A 27,781-nucleotide genomic window follows, 5' to 3' on the forward strand; every position below is an offset into this window, starting at 1 on the left:
ATAAGTGGTGGTGTACAGCCGAGCACCATTTTCTTTTGGAAAATGAAACCAGACTGCCCTCTAGTGGGTTTGTAATGAATTTAAGTTCACAATTGCTAGGGAGAATAACCAAAGATAAACTCCTTGTGCCCTTTGTTGGGAAAGATTGCTGGCCCTCTTCAGAGGATGGCTATTCTTAGTAAATCTCAGAGAAAGTCTCAATTTCACAACCTTGGCAATGCTTCCAAGATCATATACATAAACATACATGCTTTAAAAATGGGAGGGAAATGCAAAGTACTTGTCTACCTAGCTTATTTGAAGTGTCTCTTCTGTGTGTGGTTTTAATGTATTTATTAGTTGACAAACCATTACACCATTGAACAAACTTGACATACATACACAGGTAACCAATGTAATCCTAAAAACTGCATGTCAGTACACAAATGCATGTCAGTTCATACAATGATAGATCAATAATCCTCAAGGTTGGACACACACAATACATATTTCCCAACATTTCAAGAATTTGTCAATCTGTAAAAGGTAATTGTCAGCATGGTTTGAGACTCAGTTATACTATCTATCTGTTTTTGTTGGAAGCTCAGACTGTTACTATTTCCACGTTACAGCTTCTTACTGGCTGCTAATGGTATCATTAATAAACATTAGTCTTGTGCCAGTAAATGACCTGAAAATATTGCCCAAGTGAATCTCAGATAAGATCAGTTCCATCCCCAGAGCTTCTTCTCCTGGGTGTTTTTAAAGTAACATCACACTTTCAGACTACTGTATATTATTTAATATTCATCTGATAATAAGTACTGCGACAGTTACTATGATGCAGAATGTACTAGAATATGGTTAACTTCAATACATCCATGTAGTGAAGACACTTCATTAATGATGTGGAAACCTCTTGTGGTTTTGAATGCACCCTTACTCCTGACATGTTGCATTCACGTCCCGGATAAATGACGAAAGATTGAAAAGTAGCAACGATCCACAGTTTTGATGTCACTCATAAGTCAAGTGAATCAAACATAGACTCAAATCAATGTGCACTTTGTTCAACAATTTTCCAAACTATTATCATTACCATCATATGCAGGAGACACACCCACTCCTCCCGGGGCACTGAGGATGGGTGTGTCCTGAAGCTGCTGGGTAAACAAACTTCAGTAAAAACACTTAAAGGATTTAGATTCTTCATCTTCGCCGTTAGTGTTTGGATGTAATGGTCCAAACCACTCGAACTGAGTACCACTTAATTATTGTTCTGGTTTAAAACTTTCAGATGAACTGGTCGCGTTAAATCAGGGAAACCCGTGAGATGTTCAAATGCAGTTGGGAAAATAAAAAACAATGAACAACAGTGGGACGCTCCCCGATTTAATCAATGTTTTTTCATCATTATTATTATGGATGCCTATTCTTATAGTCAATATCATTGGTGATTGTAATGATCGTAGTAGTATTGGTTATTACTCACTGTTATTGATAATATTGTCCACCCAACCCCCAAGATTATTTTGATGTAAGATTATTGCTGTAATAATAAGATTATTATCACAGTGGGTATTATATTTATATTATATTGTCTTGGACCTCCCTCACTGTGAACCAAATGGTAATAACAACAACAACAACAACAATAATAATAACTGGCCTGTTTTCACTGTTCTTGTCCTCCTTGTATCGCTCTGTCAGTGTCTTGTCTCCTGTCATGTAAAGTTCTGGTAATACATGAATAAGATAAAGATGATCAAATCAACAAAGAGCTTACAGTAACATCTTATATTGTTGTTTTTCCTTCCACTGGGAACGTTCGTTCCTCTGAACACACCCCTGACCCACGTGTTGCGTTTCCATAGTCACGTCACCTGGGCTCCACCATGTTGTAGGAAATCCACAGCTGCTCCTCACTCCCTGTCAGATTAGGGTTTAATCCCGGAGCAGGAGGAGCAGCAGGAGGAGGTGGAGGAGCAGGATCCGCTGTCAAGACGCGCTCTGCAGCTCGGAAGGAAGGAGCCCTGGCTGTTGACGCATATATTCAGTAAACGTGTCCCTCCGTGTTGTCTCCGGTGTCTGGCCTGGACATTGCAGAAGATGAGACGCCAGTCCTCAGTGTTTAGCTGCCCGCAGACTCGCCAATACGTGAAGATGTTTGCTGGCTAACTAGCTGGGAAAGAGCAACTAAATCGGATTAGCTGCTAACTGCAGCCTCCCTCTTTAAAATATCCAGGTAGTGTTTGTTGTACTGGACACATGTAATCCAGCCAACTCCCACCTCTGTGTGTTTATTAGTATTTTTAATCACGTTGCCACTCTGTGTCAAGAATACTACTTTGTGCTGTAATTACCCGCTAGCATTAATGTTTCCGCCTGCTAGCTAGTTAATTAGCCAGTCCAACAACAAGTGCTCGAGCTCCTTCGTTAGCTTATCCGATCGTGCGGGTTTCGGGAAAGAGCTGAGCCGAAACCGGTGCCTCCGACCGCAGCCGGGAGTCAGCGCGGAGCTGACAGCCGCACCGGGGTGCTAGCTTGTCCCCGGGGCTAGCCGGCGAGAGAGCCGCATCAAGATTTCCATCCTCGCAATTAGCCTCCAATAGAAGCAAAGATGTCAGGGAAGGACAAAGACAAACAGGAGAATCAGTCCACAACAGAGCGGCTGGTTAAAGGTGAGTGTTACATCCGCACACCGATCGCATCCCAAAACCCCCGACAGCTGAAGCCACCTGTAGCGTCCACAATAACTTTGTCTGGTCCTCACCCGGAGACGTGTGCCAAAACTGCACCAGGCCCTCAGGCATACACAACACACGATTTATCTGTCATAACTCTATTTATGTCATGTGTGTTAATGATTAATACAGTGATCAGATCAAGTGGGATTTCATAAGCATCCACTTTACACCAGAGGATGCTCAGTTACCTGTGGTTACATCTTTTACTAGTAGTTTCTAATGATAGAACTTCACAGGTCCACAGTTGTCCACTGGCATGTGTAACACACCACCACACAGCAGAAATCAAAGGTGAGAAGTCGTCCTATATTGGTGCCCGATCTCCTTGACATTTAGGGTGGATGAAATCTTAATTCATCAGGCAGTTGTTGCCCGCTCACAAGAATACCCAAGGTCTGCTCAGGTTTCCAGCAGAGCTCGACAAGATGGATTCCTTCACGCTGAGGTCGCGGCTCATGGGACATGCACGGCCTCCGTTTGTTGTGTCTGCCCTCGTCAAGACAAGACGGGCACAGGGCGGGCAGAGCAAAGGTCGAGATGCCACTCCTGACAAAAAAGAGAGACAAAAAGAGAGAGAACTCGAACCCCACCCCTGCCACCTCCATTGCTACCTAATGCCAATGCAGCCCACATCCCTGTCTGTCTGCAAGGACACTGGGAGAGTGTCCTGCCAGAGGACTGGAATGCTGAAGTGTGAGCCAGTAGGGAGAGGGTGAGTTAATTGTGGAAAGAATCTCCCCAGTGATGTTCCCAACATGGCCAGCCACATGGTGGAGAGAGAATAAGAACATGACAGGGAAGAAGACATAAGAAATATAGACAAGGGTGAAGACAACCCCGCTGTATGTTGCTGTCAATACCAGTACCATTAAAACATCTCAGTAGGTTTGATCAAATAAAAAGTGGGTTCTTCAGAGTCCTTATTGGATGAACCTGGTTGCCAGTAAGCAGCAGTGATGCTTCCACTGTAACTGGTGGATGTAAGAGGGCTTAACAGGTAGACTCCCTAAGACTAATGCTGCTCTGGTTGTCTCAGTCAACAGTTGAGCTGGAAGCTCAATCATTTGGTCATTTGATCTGATGTTTTCTTCCCAGGCTCTGTGTGATTATACTGCACACTAATACGTGTATGCTGCTACCTGTTCTTGCTGAAGACAAGACGTGGCCGGGCTGCTTGTGGTTTGAGTAACAATAGTTGCCTGCCACCGTTTGTGACAACCTTTGACCTGTCAAAAAAACAGAATCAGAGTCAGAGAGAGGCTAGATGGTGTTGTTCTACCACACCCCTGGATTTACTGACAGAGATGACGAGAAAACCCAAAGCCTGGCTCTTTAGCTTGCAAGGGTAATGCATTCAGTGATAATTAGACCAATCTGAAGTGGACTTCATGATTCATCCCGCCACAGTCTGCTCTATTCATCTCTATCCAGCCGCATCTTTGTAATTCAATCCCCCGCCATTGTGTTGATTTTGAAACAATAGCAAACATATTCTAGAGGGTGGCTCCTATCACTGTCCAAAATATTATCCTCAGTGGGCAGGATGGCAGATAGCAGCGTCTTTGTCTCTTGTGTCGTCTGTTGTCATGCCAGACAGTGTGGGTGTTGATGCAGTGCAGCAGTGGCCCACTGTGTGTCTGAGGTTTTGAAGAGTTCATCAAACATTAATGCTAATTAGGCCAGGCAGTCTTTCATAAGAAGCCAGTCTCGGGGTTGTGGCAGCTGATCATTCATAACAAAAACATTTTTGTGCTGAAAAAAACCAAACGAGTGGCTCGCTTCACTTTTTCTGCTGCATTGTTTTCTTTGAGCCCACAGCGGCGTCTGTTTGGATTGAGCGATGCAGTTTACTTGCAGTCAGACATTCATTTGTATCTGTGTTTGAACAGACTGGTCCAGCCTTCATTGTACTGGCAATGGGGTGGTGGTGGGTCTATTCTCGTTGAGGTTGTAGGTGTTCAGTTTTTGTGGTGTCGAGTCCAGCTATTATTGTCCAGCCTGGAAAATGATGGCCAGCCTCCAGGTAAATTCTTGTAAATTTGGTCAGCATGGCTTTTTTTCCTTGGTTGTTTCATGGTCTTGTTGTTTCATTACCCGTAAAGTATCCTATTCTGTGTCATCATGTTTTCGTAGAGTCTGCTTTGTCCATCCGGGAGCCTTCCTTTAAATGTGTCAAGGCCTTTAGGTAAACAGCCCGTGAATCTGGAAGCCCTTGCTAATAGAGGCTTTACCTAATCTGTTCTTAAGGCCCGTACCTCACCTCAGAGCTCTCTTCATGGCCGTGCCTCGTAGGCCTGGCAGCACTTACTGTTTATTTATACCACACTGGTCAATGCATGACAGCTTGTTCTCAGCACAGGCTAGCCAAGAGGGAGCTATACATTTCTATTGCAGGCCAGACTATAGACTGTGGCCTAACGCCACAGAGTCAAACACCTGCAGCTCTATTTTCACAGCCTTTGCTCTAAACTCTAAATATTCCTCAAGTTCAGACTCATGTACTGTATAGTTTTGAGGGAGAAACACATAAGTTACCTCTGCATCACTGATTAGCAAAACCACCCACACTAAAAACTCATTAAGGCTTTTTTCAGAGTGCACTTTGATTTGCTCTGTGTGGGTGTGAAACATTCTCAGAATGTCTTTCTCCGTCTCTCTCTATATTTCTTGTTCATTACAACTCTTTGGCTTATCACCACGAGTACTGCTGCTCTGTACAAGCTGATGTAGGTATTTATCATACAGGCTATCCTGTGCACTGACCTGTGAATGGATTTTGATGATAGCAGAAATCCTCGTCGAAACGAGCAGTGCAAGCGTGTACTTTAAGGCTTTCTGTTTTTTTTACCACTCCAAACGCAGTCGTTTTAACACTCACATTATGTTTTCACTTTTCCATGTAATGTTTCAGCATGCCTTACCAACAAGAATGAAAAAACCCATCTGACTAGATTTACACCATATTTATTGGTGCCATAATATATTTGCTGTGTGCCTGGTGCCTGGCTTGTTATCAGGTACACCAGCTGTAATCCTTTTTACCTCACAGGCCCTGGAAGTGACAGGGCCTGGATCACACTCTACTATTGTTTTGAACAAGCGCAGCTTAGTCTGCAACGATCTGCTACTGGAGTTTTATGAAATGATGGAGCTGCTGCCAATGTAACTGTACTGATCTGCACAGTGTACACAGTTATAAAGTTGCATTTTTTTTTTAATCATGGTAATTTTTCATTTACCTGTCCTTCCATTTACTGCATTTTTCTTCCAGTGATGTTTTCCTAATTATGTAGGAGATATTTTTAATGAAAAGACACAGTGTTCCTTCTTTGAGTAAATAATTCTAAAATTAAACGAGTCTTCATTTCATCTGTAGCTGCTGTGTTCACAGTGAGCTCCAGTCTTATCTGCACTTGTGTTCCACTGCTGGATCCTCTTTTAGACCGTGATACATTTTGCAGTTTAACTTGTCGCACACTTGACTGTGCTTTGATCATGAAGCTTTCAGGTCTCAGCCTCAAAAGCGTTGACCTTTTGTGATGACGGTAAAAGGATTGCGTAGGTGGTGTGGAGCAGATTACTGAGGGATGGTGGGTCAAGTGGGGTGCGGGGCTTCTTACCGTCTGTCTTACACCTCTCTCACATGTCATCATCATGTAGGTGTATGAGTCCTTCCTCCTGTACCAATAACTTCATCTTAGCTGAGTCAGTGCTGATGTCACCTGTCATGATTATACCTTAACTAAATGCCGTCTGAGATGCAACAGATTTCTTCTGCTCAGTGTTGCTTTTTTCTGGGATTGTTTCCTCCAATTTTTCACTGTGCTCAAATACAATCTTTAGATTGATTAACTGATGTATTTATTACTATGAATCAGAATCAGATTTATGGGCCTAGTATTTGTACATATACAAGGAATTTGACTCAGACTTTTCATTGCCTTCATCGTACTTACATAGACATAGAGATGAGGACAACAAAAAAGTTGTATATTCTGATTATTGTTGTGGATGGTCTGGACTGTACAGTACAATAGCATGTGAAATATATCCACCATGAGAGAATGTACACAAGTCAACTGGTTCTTTATATTGTAAACAGTATAAGTTGTGCGAAGCAGCAATAATGAATGAATGAATACTGCATATCTACATTTTATGCTATATATTTCTATACATGCATATTATTATTTTATTTTCAACATGCAGGATTTATATGAACAATTATGTACAGCAAGCAGGATGTGTATAAATATTGACAAGGATGGTGGCACTATACATGTTAGAAACTGCACATGCTGTAAAAAATGGATATGGAAAAGGGATGGAGAGAGAGTTGGTGTAAGACATACTGTATCAAATGCATGTTGACATTCTGACCTCATGACTCTAGGCAATGCAACATAAGAATAGTAAATAGTATTGGGTTGTATAACTCCTAGTAGCTTTTCTTTCCTTTGTTGATTATGATAGTCATGTTGTGAAGCAACTACACTCGTCATATTTTAGTGTCTTTCCAGGAAATATACTGGTTGCCAGGGAGTCGGTTAATATGAACTCCAACCTTTCAGCCTATATTTGTTTGCATTTTGGCAAATTAGCAAAAATTAAAGGTATGCAGAATAAGCTTCTAGCATTATGACTATTAGTAATGTTGCCATCAATGTATATACCGTATTTCTGGATTACTTTGATCATGGAAAAAGCTAAATTTGTAGTTCACAAGGAGGTTTTGAATTATTTTCTCCCTCATTGTAAACGGACTTATGGACATTTGTTTATGATGGAAATTGGATATAATAACATCCTGAGGAAGTTGAAGTCACACAGAATGAAAGCTCACCTCCTCAGGGGGCATGAGTTGGAACATTTCTGCTTTAACATGTTTATCATGACACGATGTTGCTTTTTTTGTTCCCAGCTGTGCCATACCCTCCACAACATAAGCTGACCATGAAAGAGCTGTTTGAAGATGGCAAACCCAACGCAGAGCTGCTCCGCAACCATCTCGTCAAGGAGGGCAGGGTTGAAGAGGAGGTGGCTCTAAGGATCATCAATGATGGGGCCAACATCCTACGCCAAGAGAAGTGCCTGTTGGAGGTGGAAGCGCCTATAACTGGTAGGCTGGCCGATGCCCACTGGACATTTTGTTATTTTTAAGTTTGTATTTGTATGGTTACATACAGGAGCAAAGAGGAAGACCATCTTTCAACTGGAACCTTTATTACCCATGAACCTGAGCTGCACCCTAAAACGAAAACACAAAATCTCTATCAATACTAGCAGTGCAGATTCATTTGAACTTCTTCTTTTTGGATGACATGTGGTGAACACCGAGTAAACACTGAATCATACCATCCAATGACCTTGCAGATTGTCGGTTTCAACTCATTCATAATAATAATAATACTACTGCTGCTACCACAGCCATTACGAACAATAATCAAAATAAACTTTATTCATAATAGTGCCTTTCAGAATGCAGTTACAGAGTAAAGTCAATGAAATCAATTTCAGGAAATTGTCAAAGTAAAGTTTTATTTCATTTAGCACTAAGAAATAAACTGAAACTTAAAATGTAACAGTTGGTTTGAAATTAAATTTCAGTGATTGATTCAAATCCAAAGTATTCCCTGCTATGGTAATAGAGTTAAAACGGGTTACTATCATTCCTGTTTGGAAAATGTTACACTTCTTCACTATAGAGATGATTGAATCTGTAGATAAAGTATTTATGAAACTGCCATCCAGTTTGTCAAAACTGTTTAATAAAAACATTCTTACATTTGCAGTGTTAAGTTTTATATCACAATATTTATTGACATAATGAATATCATTCTTTGAAATGGCGTAATCTCTTTTTCAGTTTGTAGGAGATATTTGTAATGGATAGACAATTTTGGCTTATTACTCAATCAAAATCATATATGAGAAAAAAAAAAGATTTGGCTTTGAATGGAAAATGTGTTAATGTCCAGAAGTTTAAATGTAGAGATTTATTTTTGTTTCTTTGCAACTATAACTGGTTTTAGACTAAATGAAGAGCAACATATGCCATAATTAAACTGAGAACCATTTTCTTAGTTTAGTTGTTTGGTTTATTAGCTGTATACATTGTTGATGATGACATTTAACTGCAGTGTGTTTGTCTTCCGGCAGTATGCGGTGATGTCCATGGTCAATTCTTTGACCTTATGAAGTTGTTTGAAGTTGGGGGATCACCCAGTAACACACGGTATCTCTTCCTCGGTGACTATGTAGATCGAGGATACTTCAGTATTGAGGTAAGTTGCTCTTCCTTTATGATTTGAATTTGTTTTAAATGTTTTTTGTACAGTTGAATAAAAAACATTTGGGGTTTTTTGTCAGTGAAAACACTCACAGTATTTACATGTTTATGTGATTTCTCCTGTGTAGCGTGTCATTCATTGTGGCATTCGGCTGTCGTAACGGAAAACCATGTTGAGACTATTGTTTGTGAGACAGTCTTTATTGTGGGTGTGTAACAATGCACAGCACCCGACATTTAATTAAACTTTATCAACATTGCAATATTTACCATGAAAGCTTCTGGCTTACATTTTTTGTAATGATTTTTTAAGGATTCAAAAATATTAAGCTGCCCAGAACTGAGAAAGCCACTTGGATGATCTTGTCCTCTGAGACGCTGCTGCTTGCATCTGAGTGGAACTCACCATGGGTTGCAACGTCGATGATGTAACAAAGACACATTGAATGGTGGTGTGTCCTTTATCAATGCACTGGATGGTTAACATGGTGACTAACGCTCAGAACAGCTACTGCATCTAAGTAAAGTCTTACTGCTGCTCTTTGAGCAAATGTATTTTGACCTTTGAAATTGTATTTCAGAATCTTTTCTAAAGGCTACAGTTCATACGTTAGGGTTGGAACAGTTATAAATAAGAAGTAGAATTGGAACAGAGAGCTGGAGTTTGGCAGCTGCAGTGCTCATGCTGAGACCCGGACCAGAGGGTGGCAGTAAACTTGGCTTCATGGCAGATACATTTGTGACCGATTCATAACCTGCTGTATAATTGTCGCCTCTACTGTCCACCTGTAGGGCTGTCACATTACCAGATTTTCACCAAATGATTATTGTTGCCAAAAACATTATCTTTTTTGGTAAATCATTTACACTCTTATACTAATACTAGGGTTTTATAGAGTAAGGAGTCACTCTACAAATACAGCATTCTCTCAGATGACTGGATGAAAGTAATCAGAAAGAAATTGCTGGTTCTGTATTGTTGGATTTTAGAATAGCTTTTTCCCTCTAGGCTACATTATAACAGAGGCCAATATTAGCATAACACTTGAAAGACACTACTGGATGTTGTATAGCAATGTGGGTAGTGCAGGCATCACCTTTTGTGAGAGTAAGAAAGAACACAATAAAAACGTGGATATCTCTGATTCCTATGTTTTGGTGCAACTCTGCAAAAGAAAATAACCTTTCTGTGTGTCAGGATTTTTTGTATTTGTTAGGCAGTCCTGGTTCAGCTGTTTAGCAGTTAAGTTAATTGTTTTCTGATATCCTGAAGAGGAACTCCTCAAGTAGTAGTGCAATATTTAGTATTGCTCCACACGAGAGCCAGCCGTATAAGAGTCAACAAGCAGTATGCGAACATTTCGAACACCCTGTGGGGGCTTTTGATGAACACTGGGTAGTACATTGAGGTGGGTGAAATGTCACAGATGAAAAGAGAAGACTGAAACAGCATAGGGAATGATAGGCTGATGCCTGTTTAAGCTTTGAGTCCGCTGAAGACCTTACAAATGGCCGCTGTGCTGAGTTTCCAATGCATTTCTACAGAAGAGAGACTCTTAAAACACAGCCAATCAAAGAGAGGTGTATGACCTCTTCTTCACTTGAAAAACACTTCACTTTGTCTGAGATACTGTGCTTATCAGTGTCACTCCAGTGCTCCACCACCCACTGCAGCTAAAGCATAGGTGTGATCACAGAGGAGCCTAGAGTCTACATCCTGCCGTCAAGAGCCGCTAAATAAATGAAACATGTAGTTAAGCATGTGTTCAGAATTAAAACCGATGCAGTGGAGGGATGGATCATTTTGTATATTCTGATTATTGTTGTGGATGGTCTGGACTGTACAGTTCAATAGCATCTAAAATATATCCACCATGAGAGAATGTACACAAGTCAACTGGTTCTTTATTTTGTAAACAGTTTCTGGCACTGAGTGACTGTTTGCTGTTTAACATGTATTACAAGCATTCACCAAGTTATTTTAATTAATGCTTAAAGGTACAGTGTGTAGAATTTAGAGATATTGAATGTTGAAGTTGCATGTTGCAGCTGAACACTCCTCACCTCACCCTCTCCTTCCAAACATGATAAAGAACCTGTGGTAGCTTCAGTCGTCATAAAAACTCAAAAGGTGTTTAGTTTGTCCAGTCTGGACTAATGTAAAAAACATGGCGGCCTCCGTAGAGAGGACCCCCTCGATTTAAATATAAAGTATTTAAATATAAAGGACCTTTTCTGGGGTAAAGAAAACTACAATTCATACAATTTAGATGAAATGAATTAGTGAAAACATCATGAGGATTATTCTACATTAAATTTCTACCGATAGATCCCTTTCACCTAAATCTTACACACTGGACCTTTGAGCAATGAGTCTATTAACGGTAGGTTTGCTAAGTTGTTTCTAAAACACTTTGTTGAAATCCACTTCATGTCATGAATGCCATCAATAAATTATAGAGTCTGAAAAAAATAAGGAGAAGCCAGTGTCTGTGGTCCTCGCAGCACTGTAATAAACACTATCCTTTGGACCAAATGAAATGATTGGCTGGTGTTCAAGTCTGTCACTAACCAACCTGCCTGCCTACGCGGCCAGAAGTTAGCGAGCAAATCACAGAAAAGTCAGCCTCTAGAAGTTGTCAGACAGAGCACAGTCATGTGTTTGGGGGGTGTAGCTTCGATGAGATGGCTGTAGGGAGGGGGTGGGATGTATTGTTACATATTTTCAAAGTGAAGCCTGCTCTTGCTTGCTTTTCCTGGTTTTCCGACCCTAGCTTTAAATGAATAGTCAAAAGAGGACAAATGTTCTCCAGCTTTTAACTTGTGATGATTTGCTACATTTTTCTGTCGTTTATGAAGGTATGGTTTGTATATTTAGGATTTTTACCGATGGTGAAATTGTGACTAATGTTGGAATTTCAAGATGATGCTGGATATTTTATTGAATAAACAATGAATTGGTTGATGGAGGGAATCATAAGAAAATTAATTGATAATGAAATTAGTTTGCAGCCAGTATTAATGTACTTGCTTCGTTTGTAGGTCCAGTGTGTAAGATTTAGGTGAAAGGGAACTATTGGCTTAACCGTAATGTAGAATAATCCTCATGATGTTTTCACTAGTTCATTTCATCTAAATTGTATGAATTGTAGTTTTCTTTACCCCAGAAAAGGCCCTTTATATTTAAATACTTTATATTTACATCGAGGGGACCCTCTCTACGGAGGCCACCATGTTTTTTTACATTAGTCCAGACTGAACAAACTAAACACCTTTTGAGTTTTTATAACAACTGAAGCTGCCACAGGTTCTTTTTCATGTTTGGAAGGAGAGGATGAGGTGAGGGGTGTTCAGCTGCAACATGCAACTTCAACACTAGATATCATTACATTCTACACACTGTACCTTTAAGGTTATGATTACAGTCAAATAGCTACAATATTTATTTGTTGGAATTAAATGTATTGGCCATTCTTTCCACTCATCTAAAGGAAGTCTGTTTTCCTGATGTACAGTCACCACTAAACGAAACAAAGAGCCTTAAAGTCACATTTTCTTGGCTATTTGATTTTACTAGGACTGACAATTCTATTCACCTCAGTAACTCATAAGACACAGGATTCCCTGAGCACTTCTTTATCCACTTATAAGTGTCTTTGATCCGAGAGAGTGTCTATGGACTGAACCTCCTAACACCTGCTGTGCACCAGTTCATACCAGACGTGTGTGTGCACGTGCACGCTTGTGTGTGGTTTGAGGTTAAGTTAGCTAGTTTTCACGTCTGTCACACAAAGCTTTGTACCGTTCCCTTTGTCTGCCTCCCCCACACTTCAGGCTCAAACTGAGGGCTCTCATTAAAACCCATGTTAGCTTCCAGCCACTCCAAGCCATGTCCCTCTCTCCACCTCCACATGAGAGATCAAGTCGCACCGACAGCCCCCTCTACACATTTACCCACACTTCACAGGTCACTGTTCCTCCCAACAACTGAAGTGAACAAGACCAAGTAGTCCTTGTTCCCCCAAAACTTTTTTACGTCATAGGTTAATGTGAATACACGCTTGCCGTCTGTGGTTACCTTGGCATCTCGTTCCAGCCACTTAACAGGAGGCCATGGTTAGTGCAGGTTAAGAGTGGGCTGAGAGCAGTGAGTGGCAGCTATTGAGCTGTGCCGGGTCTGAGCGCTGAAGAGAACGTTAATTTGTGTTGTAAATGCTGGCCTGGATTTTATAGAGTTTCTGTGTTTTTAATTAGAACCTCTAATGTGGGGGGGGGGGGGGGGCATGATCAAGCTTTTCTTATGAGATTAGTGTGTGAAGGAAAAAAAAAAAAGATCTGTCAGCTCAAAGCTCCTGATGGCACAGTGTAGTGTGAGAGTATTTCCATTTATATCCCATTTGTAATAAAACCTCCTGCAACCTACAAATTCACCTGGCAGTCAACTTGACTTGATCAAGGTCACTGTCCGACAGACATGAACTCAGATATGAGTTTGCCTTTCTCATATGAAGAACGCAGCAGGAGATTGTTGGGGTCGGACGTGTTCAGGAAAATATCCGGAACAATAATGCGAGGGGCGGCGCTTTGGTAGAGCATTCAGCAGGCAGGACAGATTTATGAATTTAACACTTTTAACTTTTCCCTCTACTCCCCTGTTCCAACCTTTTCTCTCTCGCCATCTGTCCTCTCAGTGTGTTCTCTACCTCTGGTCGCTCAAGATCAACCACAACACCACACTCTTCCTCCTGCGAGGGAACCATGAGTGCCGGCACCTCACAGAGTACTTCACCTTCAAACAGGAATGTAAGTGCAGCGCTTCTCTCAGCCATATGAAGGCCAGTCGAATTTGCTCTCTGTGCTCAGAATGGCTGGTATCTATCATGTTTCAGATTTCAACAAAGCCAGGGTATAAGTGTTACTCGGAGTATAAGTCAAGTCTCATCCAGAGATGAAGCATTATAAAAACATTTTGAGAAATATTTGTTATTGAGTGCCATGTCAGTTCACAGTTTTAAGCAAGTGTTGTAGCAACTATGAGATAATTGGCTCACATGAAAGATGTTTGTCAGAAAGTGTGTGAGACATCAGGAAGTCCCATCACAAGATGTGTCAGTTCATCAGCGTTACTCCACAGTGGTGATGAAGCTTTTTCATTTTCATGTTGGAGACAACCATCCGGTGGGGAAGAAAGAGCAGCCAGGCCTCATGTGTTGATGCTTTTCTCTCTCTCTCTCTCACACACACACACACACACACACACATAGATTCACAGCCTTAACTGTCAGAGATTGAGTGTGTGTGTATTTGTGAAGCAGGTGTGGAGGCGTTAGTATGCAAACTCAGAAACAAAGACTCTTTGGCAGAAAGCAAAGACAACCTTGCCAGAAGCAAATAGATTTCACTCACTACATCTCCACCTCACACCCACCCACATGCCACCTCATCCCACACACACACACACTAGGGCTGCAAGACATATCGGAAATGTATTGTCTACTTATATAGATACCATATATTTTATGATAATAGTAGTCATTAGCATGTATGTAAATTAAATATGCAGATAAGGCTGAGGAGATCAGAACAGTACTATTTAAATGCATTCTGCTTGCTGCATGAATCTCTTCATTGTGATTTTAGAACACTTCCCCACTGATGGATGTTTGCTAAATCTCTTGCCTCTGACTGGCCATGTTTCATTATACAGCAGCAAACTCACACTCAGTGAGAGAAGGGAACGTTTGAATGAGCTTATGTACTGAATGCAGTGAATCTTAATCGGTGTTGAAATCATGAGCAAAAAGATTGTTGGGCATTTGTGGATGAATGTGATGAGCTACAAAGATGAAGAATATGTTGTCGCCATGTGTTTGCTGCAGGTAAAATTAAATACTCTGAACGGGTTTATGATGCCTGTATGGAGGCCTTTGACTGCCTGCCCCTCGCCGCCCTGCTCAATCAACAGTTCTTGTGTGTACACGGCGGACTCTCACCAGAAATCAATTGCCTAGATGACATAAGAAAAGTAAGTGATCAACCACTGACGCAGGGACTAGATACTGAAATAGCGTAATTAAGATGTTTATCTCAAAAGAGTTTGTACTATAATTCATAGAATTGTAATTGTAGTCCATTTACTTCTCTATCACAGTGGTTTACTTCATGTAAGAAGTTGATCTAAAACAGTGTGTGTCTTTGTTTTGTGTTTAATAGTTAGACAGGTTTAAAGAGCCTCCTGCATTTGGGCCAATGTGTGACCTGATTTGGGCCGACCCTGGTGAGGACTACGGCAGCGAAAAGACATCTGAGCACTTCAACCATAACTCTGTCAGAGGCTGCTCTTACTTTTTCAGGTATTAAACTGCTACGTTCGTCACTCCTGCTGTAGACTCAACAGTACATTAGTGAATATGCTGAGCCTCTCTCAGAACAGGCTAATGGCTTGTTGACACGATAAGCATCACTTTTCCAAAAAGGGTAACAGATAAATATTTGACGAATATGGATCCAGAAATGGTCAAGAGCAGAGCTCACACATTACTGTATATGCCATTATATACTGTATTATGTATATATAGTGTATATTACATTATATCTGTACACCATTAAGAGAAGAGTGTCTGGTTAATTCCACAGATACTCCTTTCTTCACAGTACCAAAGGTCAGGTTATAGATGAAGGACCATTTACGTATTTCATCAGTGGCAAGACGTAAGGACACAATGTGATTTAGGAATGCATGCTTCAGGCTAAACTATCCAATAGGATGCGAATGCCTACATGTAACATAGAGAGTGACAGCAATATGTTATGCGGAAGCTGTGGGAGACATCTTCAGGGGGGTGACAATGGCCCATGGTCCTCTGTTAGCATTTGTATATTGTTCCACTTCCTGGTCTCCTTGTTTGCAACATTCAAATCTTCTGCATTAGACATCGGCTGCTGCCTGAGTTCTCCTTTTACCAGCTTCCAGAAAACTTCCATAACAATAATGATGATGCTTCTCACAGCTGGTTTTAGCCAAAACAAGCCTTACATTTAATCGTGCCATGTAAGGCTTGTAAAGTAGGTAAATCCTCCCTCGTGTCAAATCCTGTGGTGATTCCTCACATAAAAATTGTGCTTGTTGGACAGTGTTTATGTCTGCTATGTCATCATAGGCGAAAGAAAAAACATTTTTATCAGTTTGTCATAATATATCAGTGATCTGCTCTCTTAAGGTTCTTTCATACAGACTGACACTTTGGAACAATTTTACTTTGTCTGGTTCTAGCTGCTCCACAGCAGCAACAAGGCTCCTTCACAAATTCTCCTTCTGAATGAGGTTTCAGCTTTTTAGCTATTGGCTCGCTCACTGCAAAACTTGCCTGCATAACATTGTCTCCATCTGAATGTGGTCTTGTAAAAAATGCTTGTGGGGGCACCAGAATCTACCGAAAAGCATTCACGTCACCCAAGAGCATTTATCCTCGTAACTCATCCAGTTTAGCTGCATGTTTCCAACTGTAATGACGCTGCGTTTGGACAGTTTCATCACTGCATGTGCATCCATGGGAACCAAACACTGGCTTGTCTTGGACTTCCATTAGTATGGAAAGTGCAACATTCTGCATCTTCATCATCTTTCCTTTACAGCCACCATGAAGCTTGTCAGGGATGACGTGTAACAGCGCTGTGCATGTTGCGCTCACCTTAACAGAGACCTGGCAAGCATACAGCTAGAAGGGACTGCTCAGAAGCAGTTTTGCTATTTTCTTTTATTACAGAAAAAAATATTGCTGTCATGAAACATTTGTTTCGTATATTTTAAGTTGCTTTCTGTATTTATTAGTGCCCTGCCCTTATCTGAATCCACTGAAGTGGTAAATGTCAGAAACCTTTCATCTTTGCCAGATGTTGATCTCATAAAATGGTGATCGCCCACTCATTTTTCCCTAGGATTTCCAGTGGATTAGTTGGGCGGTGGGGGAAAAAAAAAAGAAAGAAAGAAAGGCAGTAAAACCCTTGAGTGGCCTCACCCAGCTGAGCTCGTCTGCTCTGTACCGTCTTCCCTCTGCTCTGGCTGTACTCCTCAGCTTCTGGAGAAACCAGCAGAGCTCTAATAAGCATTAATACCAGAGTCCTGGCTCTGTATGCTCAGCATCTTTAAACCTCTAGCTCAGCAGGCCAGGGGGCATGCTAGCATGCAGAAAATGACAAACAACTGTCTGTTCCTTTAACGGTATACATTTAACCTCCACTCAGTGTTTTGACAGGTCTCTCCTCTTTTCTGTTTCTCTTTCACTTTGCAGTTACTCAGCAGTCTGTGACTTTTTGGTAAACAATAACTTGCTGTCAGTAATAAGAGCCCATGAAGCACAGGATGCAGGGTAAGCCAGGTTTTCTTTCATTCATTTCCAGCATATTGTAATTGTGGAACAGGTTTGCTGAGTCTTTTTGTCTGTGGCTGTACAGGTATCGGATGTACAGAAAAAGCCAGACCACAGGCTTCCCTTCATTAATCACAATCTTTTCAGCTCCAAATTACCTAGATGTCTACAATAATAAAGGTTTCTGTCTTTTTGTTCCTCACTCTCATTGTCGTTTTATTTTTCTTGTATTTACCAGCTTCAGTCCCTGAATCTCTCCTCCCATCTCTTTCCCTCTGTCAATCCTAGCTGCCGTATTAAAATATGAGAACAATGTGATGAACATCCGACAGTTCAACTGCTCCCCTCACCCTTACTGGTTGCCCAACTTTATGGACGTCTTCACATGGTCTTTGCCTTTTGTTGGAGAGAAGGGTATGTTTTTGACCACTTGGGGAGAATGTGAATGGAAAGCCTTTTTATTGATTTTCAGTGATTCATTGACTTAGAGGAGTATCCAGACTCAGACTGACCCAGAATTTTTTCCCCTCTTGTAAGTCATGGAATAGGAGAGAATTTTACAGGGGGCTAGTTTACTGTAACTGTAACTGCTGCTATAAAACATTAACGTACAAAAAGGTACAGCATTAAATAATAAGATTTATCTTACTGATAACTCTGGAGTTCAAGATTTATTTAGATCATAGATCAGGATCTTGTTTGTGCATGTTGTCCATTTGAAAATGTTTAATTGAGTTAATGATGTCCTAAACCCTACCTCAAACAATCAAGATTTTAAGTGGCTTCTCTCCCATAGTGACGGAGATGCTGGTGAATGTGCTAAACATTTGCTCAGACGATGAGCTCATGTCAGAGGGAGATGACCTATATGAAGGTAAGGGAGTTAGGAAGAGCTGTGCACTCAAAAGTTTAACATATAAAGGTGGGACCAAGTCATTATTTGTCAAGTGAGTCTCAAGTCCTAACAATGAAGTCCCAAGTAATGGACTACAAAGTCCAAGTCAAGTCCCAGTGCTTAAAGGGATAGTTGACACAGAAATACAAATTCACTTGTCTCAGTGCACAATAATGCTTATCATACTATTTCCTAGATATTTACACTTATTTCTAACAAGGTTATTGGTTGCTGGGCTCTAAAAAAACATAGATATTGAAAGTCTGCACATCTCCTCTAGTTGTAGATTGTGTCTAACTTCTCTGTGGTTCTAGTCTCTCATTCTGCAAATTGCATTGTCAATCAACTTTTAAAATTTGATGAATTGTTAATGAGTCCTGGCACACACTTAATAGAAAATGTTGGACGGTGGTTTGTACTCATCATAAATGTCAGATGTTGATGAGAGAGTACAGCTCCCTGGAGAACAGTCACTATGCTCTGAAACAAACCCTTGAACTCTCTGTTCTGTTGTTTTCTTCCCACAAGTCTTTGACATGTTCATTTTAAGGTAGTGCGTAGAAAATCATCAGCAATTGATAGAGACTGTAGCTCTGAATACTCAGGGTGGTATACTGGCTGTTAACCATACATTCTGGACTTGTTCCAGGTGGCACCTCCGCAATGCGTAAGGAGGTCATCAGAAACAAGATTCGCGCTGTGGGGAAAATGGCCCGCGTCTTCTCCGTCCTCAGGTCTGACTCTGTCATTAATTCTCCCCCTATGATATTCCTCTTCCTCTTTCATGGTAACAGTGTAACTGGAAAAGGCTTGTGGACATGTACAGTACATATCGATCACCATGAGCTCAGCAGGCTGGGGTGTCAGAATTACCTCCATTGAATCGCATGGCAGAGAGGGTTAGTGAAAAGAATGGGGTCAGTTGAGTGCACAATAAGGTTGTTTTTGAAAACACAATGTTGGTCCACTAGGATTAATGAGCTGGCATGAGATGAGTCACCATGCTGCAAGACTGTATAATGACATTAAGCAATATTCTGGATGAAGGTTGCTGCTGCTTGTCCCTCTGCTGCAAGTGGGCAACACGCAGAGCAGAGCATGCTTCAGTGGCTTCAAAGGGTGTTACAGACTCAGATAGAATAAAATGTATAAAAAATCCAGATGTCACTTGGACACATTTTCAAAAATTCATAACTGGTTCGATTCTCTTGTTGCGAGTTCAATTTTCAGTATGAACACTTTGCTTTTCTTTATGAATACAGTCCCTATTTCTTTGGACTCATTAGAGGAGGGATAAGAAACAAATATAAAAATACAACCAACCCTTAAAAATATTGCTCCAGCTGCTAAAATTGACACAAGTCATCAGTGACCCAGTTAGAGAACCAGGACAAATGTGTGTTTGGCCGGAGGCGTTTAGAGCTGACCTTCTGTTGCTCCATCAAGCTGAGAGCGAGTGAGCACAGGTTCATTTCAAGTGATGACTAAACTTAAGACCTCTTGGTTACAGAACAGCCCGTAACCAGGTCTGAATTGCCGGCCCGCTTGCTGAAATGTAACGCGTGTGTGTATGTGTTTGTTTGTGCGCTAGGGAGGAAAGCGAGAGTGTGTTAACACTCAAAGGGCTGACCCCAACTGGAACTCTTCCAGTGGGAGTGTTGTCAGGGGGAAAGCAGACCTTACAGACAGGTAAGTGTGTTTCATGTTTAAAAAACGTCTCCTTAAAAACATCCTTGCTGGCTGCCATGTTAACACAACCTATACACCTTGAGGGACATTCACGTATCCCCTCATCACCAAGTGTGTGGATGGTTCTTTACTCTGAGTATGTGGTGGTGTTTTGTGTTGCTCCAAAAACACAAGTAAATAAAGAGTTATAGAACTGAAAATATGCTTATTATCCTACTAGCTGAGAGTTGATGAAAACACTTATGTCACTCTCACGTCTGTACAGTAAATATGTAGATGGAGCCAGCACCCAAAACAATACAGCTTGGCTGGATACTTTGCTAGTAAAGCTTAACGCAATAAATACCTGAAGGGAATTTCCTCTAAATTGGAACAAATCTTCTCTTTTGCTGAAGGACAAACTGATCATAGTTTGTTAATCACTGGTCACTGGGACTTAATATAACATGTTTTTGACCATAACTCAAGAAAAACTCTCAAGTCTTCAAAATATAGAGACTGAATCTGTAAGAAGCAGAGGTCACAATTTCCCCACTGACAGAAACTCCAGATACCGTACACACACACATTCTTTATTTATGTGTATTTCATCTGTGATGTAAAATTCAACCACCTACTGGATATTTATAAGTGTGACATAATAGGTACAGGATATACAGTCATTGTTCTTCCCAGTCTCTGTCACGTTACTGGACTAGTGTACATGGCTTGCACTTGTACGTTTTACAGCTGCATGAATAAAGCACAGTGAATTCCCTTTAATGGTCACAAACAGTCTGTAGCTGCATTGGTGATTAAACTCACCTCCAGTTTGGGGAGACGAGCCTGTCTGTCCTGCTTTAGGCTCTTTAAAGGGTTCGAGATCAATGGCGTCAGTCCCACCACAGGAAGCACCAGCTGGGCTATGACTGGAACATGCCTCCGTGCAGCAGAGCGTTTTTCAGGCTGAGCTGTGGGCTGGCCGGCCGGGGAGGTCAGCTTGTCACCAGGAAGTGGGTGCTGACCCTCTGATGTAAAGGTCAGCACCTGGCCTTGCCCGCCAGAGGACATGCTGGGAGTCCCACTTTGCCATGCTGGAGGCTTACAGAAGCTGCAGAGCAATCAAAGTAGAGACCACACGCTGTGACCTTTTGGAAAATGTCATTGTCTATGTCCACTTCCCTAGTCATAGCTTTCAGGTCCACAAGGCAGATTCAAACTAAGTGAGGGCAAGCGATTATGCATTGTTGCCCGTCCTCCACTCAGGTCTGAGGTTTTCCTAAGACTACATCCATACATTTTCTTTTTGGAAGTGCGTCAACACAAGTGCTTTAACACCGCATCAGTAATAGTCCCAGTCCATACTAACACATTTGAAAATGTATATCAAGTGACAATTTACATACACTGGGCATTTGTTAAAAAGTATCATGAGGGATTTATTTACTGACAATAAGTGTTAACAACATTTGTTCTTCACTAATGGCCATTGAGTTGTGACTAATAAGAACCAATCAGGAAGTGAAAGCGGGTCACTGGATCATCGATTCCAAACTTCTCAGTTTTTACCCATGCAGACTACAACACAGGCCCGGAGTTCTCAAACTAAAATGGGGCCCAAAGCATTTCTCAGCTTTTCATTGTAGGTGCTGAGAAACTTTGGACTGCAGCCATAAGCTTGGCAGCGGTCTGTGCTTAAAACTTAAACGTAATAGTGTGGTTGTAAAATGTGTCACCATTAACGAAGCACCTTATAAAGCAGTTCTGCCGAGGGGAAAGGCTGCTATCTAACACAGCTCTCATTCATTGTAAACGTATTTTTTACAGAGTTTTTTACATTTACACAGATGATTGTTTTCATTTAAAGATTCCAACATTCTGCGCAGATGCACATTCAGTGAATATGTCTGTTTTTCAAATATGAGGAGTTCCAAAAACTGTGTGTGAATGTGTGTGAGTGACAGAATGTACATGTGACTGCATGTCTACTGCAGCTTTGTAAGGCCACTGTGAACAAATGCGTCATCCTGCCTGGTCATTCTAGCGCATCTCGTCCCGGTCTTAGACTCTTAGTGCTCAGCCAAATCCCCCCTCAGCTCTCCACACCTAAGTCCTTGTGACCCTTTAACACCAACACCATCTTAAATCTCTAACAGGCTTCTTCCCTCTAACCTTACAGAATCACCCACCACCGACTAACATGAGTGATTTGATGACGTTTTTACAGCTGCTGTGAATTTTACTTCCATGATAACTGTGCCATGGGTACTGGCCTATATTCTGCCATCTGTGTCCCCTGTTTATTGCACTGGGCTTTACAGATTGATATTACTGTTGTATTTGCTGTCTCTGGCTGCCTTTGACGACTCTATTTTTTCCCCCCTTCCTCGACTCCTACTAACATAGCTACCATTGAGGCAGCTAAAGCAAAAGGTACGCATGGCAGTGTGGCTCAAATGTTTATGACTTTATTGTGTGTGTTGTTCACAATCTAGATATCTTGTTCTCTTTGTTTTATTGATCTTTCACTCTCCCTCCCCTCACTGATTGTTATATGAATGTTTTCTACTTCAGTGTGGGTTGCTCTTGCATTATCAGTGCCTGTTGGATTCACTGTTGGTGCCATCGTTGTAAAATAGTTTATGGAAAAAGTTATTTACATAAACGCTGGCAGTCGATCAGTGACAGAATCACCAGCTTTATTTGAAACAGGTTTGTTTGTGTACATCAGAAAAGTAAATGCTCCAAAAGGTCCAGTCATGTATATCAAGTTTAGGACCTGAATGGTCCTTTGTGGTCTGGCTGTGGTCGCACAGTCGTTTCTCACCAAGTGTGGCTCCCCAAGCATAGAAAAGCCTGCTAAGACCTGGCTAAGATAAGACTAGGGAAATCCCTGCCTGGGATATTTTCAGATGCTAATCCTGTTACACCATTTGGCTGTTGCTACAGTGTGTGCCTCTTCTGGTTGACGGTGGCAGTTGATGGTTCAACAGGCATCAGTCATGAGAAACGTAGTCTTCTCTGGTAAGAAATAGGGCAATATAACAGAATAACATCAGAAACTGAGTGAAGAGGCAGTAAGTTCAGACAGCAAACTTTTGTCTGATGCACTCCCACATTCCTGTCAAATGAGCTCAAATACTCCTACAGAGATTTGATCAAAAGTGTTTATTTCAGCTGAAGAACTGACTGCAGAAAAGTGTTAACAATTCATGACTATTGAACAGTCAGTATTAAGGTGGATTTTGTCAAACAATTGAATCATGTAGGAATTTATCCATTACTTTTAACCGTCTCATCAATTATTTATCTACTATACAGTTAAGCTTATTATATATAATTGTTTTAACTTGTATTCATTGTTCTAAGTTTACAATTGGAACTGTTAACTCTTATCTATTTTAACCCATTAATTTTAGGTCATAATAAACCATTTAATCATTACCTTAGCTAATGATTGTGAGGATCTTCTCATTACTTTTAAGTTGTGCCTGACTGAAGACACTGCTCAACTCTGCACCACTGTCTGTTCTGTTTTCTTGCTAAATAGCTTTCATACACACACACACACACACACACACACACACACACACACACAAACACACAATCCCCATACTCATCTTTAGTGTAATAGAAATGTCACTGCAAGGAAAGCTCACTGCAATCGCTTACTATCAATACAATATATTATATTTCCGTGTATTTCTTTGCAACTGCGAAAGTACCCCATGGTGTACACATGCTCCTGGTTGGGAATAATTTAGTTTGGTTAATTCAAGTGAGCACAATCTGTTATTTATCACAGATATCTGGTGGTGCAAGAGAACCCTCAAGCCCCTTGTTTGTGTGGCCCTAAATCCCTCACCTCAGAATGTTCATTCTTTGTGAACTTGATGATTGAAATGACTGAAGACTATGTCTGAACGGTTTGCTTTTCATTTGCACACCTCTCTTTCTGGTTTCCTTGGCTGATTCGGGACGTTACCGTAAGTGCACAAAGTGTGAGGTGTTATTGTTGTAGCTTGTCCCACTGGTTTGTGAACACTAGGAGTCATTGTGTACCTGTGCATGTGTTGTATTCACTGATTGATGGTTTACTTTGCAAGACTGTTTTGTGATTGTCAAGTGAAATTCCACTAAGATTCCACTGTGAGTTGTTTTTTTTAAGAAAATTGCAGCAGTTAGGCTCAGTGACATGAGCAGGGAAATGACTCTGGTGTTTTTTTTGTCTCTTTAGCCATCCAAGGCTTCTCTCCTACAAGGAAGATCCGTAACTTTGAGGAGGCACGCGGCCTGGACAGGATAAACGAGAGGATGCCGCCTCGCAAAGACAGCCAGCAGCCAGACGGCACCCCGATCAACGCCAACAGCCCCAACAAGAACGGCACTGGATAGAAAACGCCATCCTCCCATCTTTACACGACCCAGACCCCCTGAATCATAGCCCTCAACCACTCTTTCTCTCTCTCTTCCTATTAGTGTCTTTCTGTCTCTCTCTGCTCGCCTGCAGTCGCCTGCAGGAATGAGGCGGACACATTAGATGAAACACAAAAGGCGGCTGAGAAAACACTTACAGCTCCTGAAAGAATACAAACATATGATTTGTTATTTGGGGAAATCTTATTTATCAAAGCTTAAAATTGTATTAGATATATTATGTCATAGCAACAATCATTGACTTTTCAGTTTTTCAAATGTATTCTGAGGTCCTAACTTGTACATGTCAAAAAGTATTTAAAAAAAAGTACATTTTATAAATTAGTTAATTTAAGGAGATGAATCCCTTTTATCCAGGAGTTTTAGTCTTTTTTTCTTTTCTTTTTTTAATTGTGGTTTCCATATGTTGGAAAAATCTGAAGTATAAATACTGTGGCCTCAGCAGCCTCATTTCGACGTGGCAGGAATCTTGTCATGACATTTCAGGCACTTGAGGTTCTACATACAGTACAGTGTTTGCTTATTTGTGTGTCAGCTATATATTAATATGTATTGAAAGGTGAACAAAAAAAAGAGTAAGGGAAGTCAATTGTGTCAGAACAATTACTACAATTTGATATTTTATACTGCAGACATTTACTAAAGACATATAGTCATATTTATACATTTTACACAAAACTTGATGAATCCCCAAAGAAGCTGAATGGATTCAGTATTTTCACTTCTAGAGTCACAACAATATTGTCATGTATTACCATTTGTGAATGAAACGGTTCAAGTGAAGGATTAATTCTCTGTGTGCAATTACAGTGGTTGTCGCTGGTATGACTTGTATTCACTTGATGGCAGCTAAGATGGTCTCGCTCTGCTAAACCAAAAAAGGAATATACAGTACGGCATGTCTTATTCTGTCACCACATCCACACCCGTCGATACTCCCACGTTGCTGGAAGCACTTCTTCTTCTTAAGCACTGACGCTAAGCTGACCTCTCTGGGGGTTGAGCACAGCGCAGGAATATCACAGCAAACGGACATAAAAGGACGTGTTGTCTCTCTGGTCGTCGATGTGGACAGAGGATGACTCATTTGTTTGGAAAGCATTGGGACTGCTGGACACACTGTCCTCAATGAACAGACTGATGTTCATTATTGCTTAGGAAATATCAGTGTATCTAACAGGATTATGGCAGTTTGCTTTGTTGATTTATTTGTCAGACACTAAAAAAGAATGGGGTGCGCTTGCATGACTTTCCTTTGTTTCAACAGCTGTATCAGGGTCTCCATCTAGTGTTGGTTCTACAGTATGCAGATTCATTTGAATTGTAATAAACCACATGTATCAAGGGGAGAACGTCTGACAGTGAGATGATGGCAGTTTGATGACGCTGCACCCAGACACAATGGACTGAGTCATTCCTCTCAGCAGGGATGATACTATAAAAGGTCCCACCACCACATGATAAGCAGTCTATCGAAGCCTGTAATGTAATCATCTCATCCATGGCTGTCTGCGACATGCAGTATATTTTCACAACTCCTGGTCATACCAAGATCTGGTGAGTTTTAACACTCACCGAGGTTGCTGGTGTGTAAAAGGTTTTTTTTTTTTTTCTTGTTCTGAAGTATTCAGCTCATTTCTGGTCTGAGCACAACCCACCCTCCACCCAGCCACTCCCAACCCTTTAAGACTTGCTTTTCCCTGGACACAAGACCAACTGGTGCTTCAGCTCACCTGACTGTATCTCTGTCGTCTTTCAGCAAAACGTCAAGAGGAGAAATAAGCTTCAAGATTTAATATTCTCTTGGAATTTCACTCCTTTTGTGTATTTTTTTTATTTGTATTATAATTTTTTTTTAAAGAGGCGTTCATGTGCCATGCCACCTTTTGCCACACATGTCAAGATCCATATGTGTGTGTTTGTGTGTGGATGGTGAATCCAGGAGTCTTTCAATCACAAATTATTGAAGGTTAAGTTTTAGAAATATTAATCTTGAAATCTTTAAAATTAAATCCCTAAATATTGTTGTTATGTTCACTAGACTTCTGGGAAAGCTTCTTAAAACCGGAATATTTCGGCTTACATTCTTAACTGTGATGTTTACGTTTGTTTTAAAGGTAAGGCTTTATGCAGACTGCTGACCTCCTGTTAGGTCCCATACATATCTTGCAGAATGTAAAAAAAAAATCTTAAATAGCTGTAAAAAAAAAAAAAAAGGGGAGGGGGGGGTGGAAAAGAAAGTGTATTGTACTTGTCATGCAAGGCCATGAAATCTTTTACGTAGATGTATCACTTGAAAGAAAAATAATAAAAATCAACTACAGTGTTTTATTTGACTCACTTCATTTGAAACTGGATCAGGAATTTCCGAATTTGAATGGCTTCAAACATTTATATGTTGACAATACAATGTTAATGTTGTTTTTTTAACTTGTTCTACTGCCCTCAAGAGGCCAAAATATATTTGCTGTGCTCCATTATACCTCTTGAGCTCAGCCCTCGGAATGACGTCACACCCGAATAAAATAGTTGGTAGTGTTCCATTTGCACATTTGGTCAGAAGTGGGATGGCTTGTTGTGACCATACGGAACAATGTTTAAGTAGCCATAAACATAAACATAGCCCAGCTAGCCATTGTTAGCAAAACCAGTTCATAATAACGCATTACATTGCATTTCACATACTTAAACTGTAATAACAGGACCGCTGGCAGTAACTGGAGAGTACTATCTGTATAACAAATGTAATGACAGAAGTGCTAATACATACTAGAGCTTTCACTACTGTTGAATCACATAGCAGCCATCTTCTATTTCAAATCCGGCTTTAAAGGTGAATGCCAGTTTATCCTGGGCCCGGAACGGTGACTAAGGAAAGCATTTGGAATTGGTTCAGCGGATTGTCTCTGCTGTGCTGCCACAACAGTGACAATGGCTACAATGTGCTCATATGGGGCAACTGTGACTGTCCGTGGAATGTTCAAAGAAAAGGCTCAAATCTTTATTCTGAGTCTGGGAAGAGCACACATGACTTAGAATGAGACAACAACCCAAGTGTCTTGAGACTTAGTGAGACTTACTCTCAAGTCTCACAAGACTTGGGATGTTGCAGGTAGATGGAGGTGGACACATGAGTGAGAGAGCGAGTTGGAGAGGAGTTTGGATTGAAGTGATAGAAACTATTATGGCTGAATCTTTTTCTGATGTGGACAATTCGATGGTCTCCCCTACTTGTTTGAGCCAGAGTACACAGGCAAAGAGCTCCTACTAATTGATGAGCAAATGAGGATAGAGAGAGGAAACAAGCAGAGGAGCTATGCATGAGCATGAGGCGCAGTTGTCAGTGCAGATGATCTAGTGGAACAATTCCCAAAGTACCAGTAATATAATCAGAGCG

The 27,781-nt window shown here is 40.9% G+C and overlaps 1 protein-coding gene across 3 annotated transcripts; it reads left to right on the forward strand.

Annotated features, from left to right (window-relative positions):
* The first annotated feature begins 1,864 nt into the window (after positions 1-1,864).
* ppp3cca (protein phosphatase 3, catalytic subunit, gamma isozyme, a) lies at positions 1,865-26,712 on the forward strand. Of its 3 annotated transcripts, none has more exons than XM_020093841.2 (14): positions 1,904-2,660; positions 7,648-7,845; positions 8,886-9,010; positions 13,707-13,818; positions 14,895-15,040; positions 15,229-15,368; positions 17,307-17,384; positions 17,470-17,564; positions 17,673-17,798; positions 18,181-18,258; positions 18,929-19,013; positions 19,871-19,968; positions 22,354-22,380; positions 24,185-26,712. In XM_020093841.2, the coding sequence occupies exons 1-14, from the start codon at positions 2,600-2,602 to the stop codon at positions 24,340-24,342; spliced, it is 1,527 nt and encodes a 508-aa protein (XP_019949400.2). In that variant the 5' UTR covers positions 1,904-2,599; the 3' UTR covers positions 24,343-26,712. The 3 variants fall into 3 exon arrangements, with proteins under 3 accessions (XP_019949401.2, XP_019949400.2, XP_069380407.1); XM_069524306.1 differs by having other exon boundaries at positions 24,194-26,712; XM_020093842.2 differs by lacking the exon at positions 22,354-22,380 and having other exon boundaries at positions 1,865-2,660.
* Positions 26,713-27,781: the final 1,069 nt, after the last annotated feature.

The sequence above is a fragment of the Paralichthys olivaceus genome, chromosome 4 (assembly GCF_024713975.1).
Source record: "Paralichthys olivaceus isolate ysfri-2021 chromosome 4, ASM2471397v2, whole genome shotgun sequence".
NCBI lineage: Eukaryota > Metazoa > Chordata > Actinopteri > Pleuronectiformes > Paralichthyidae > Paralichthys > Paralichthys olivaceus.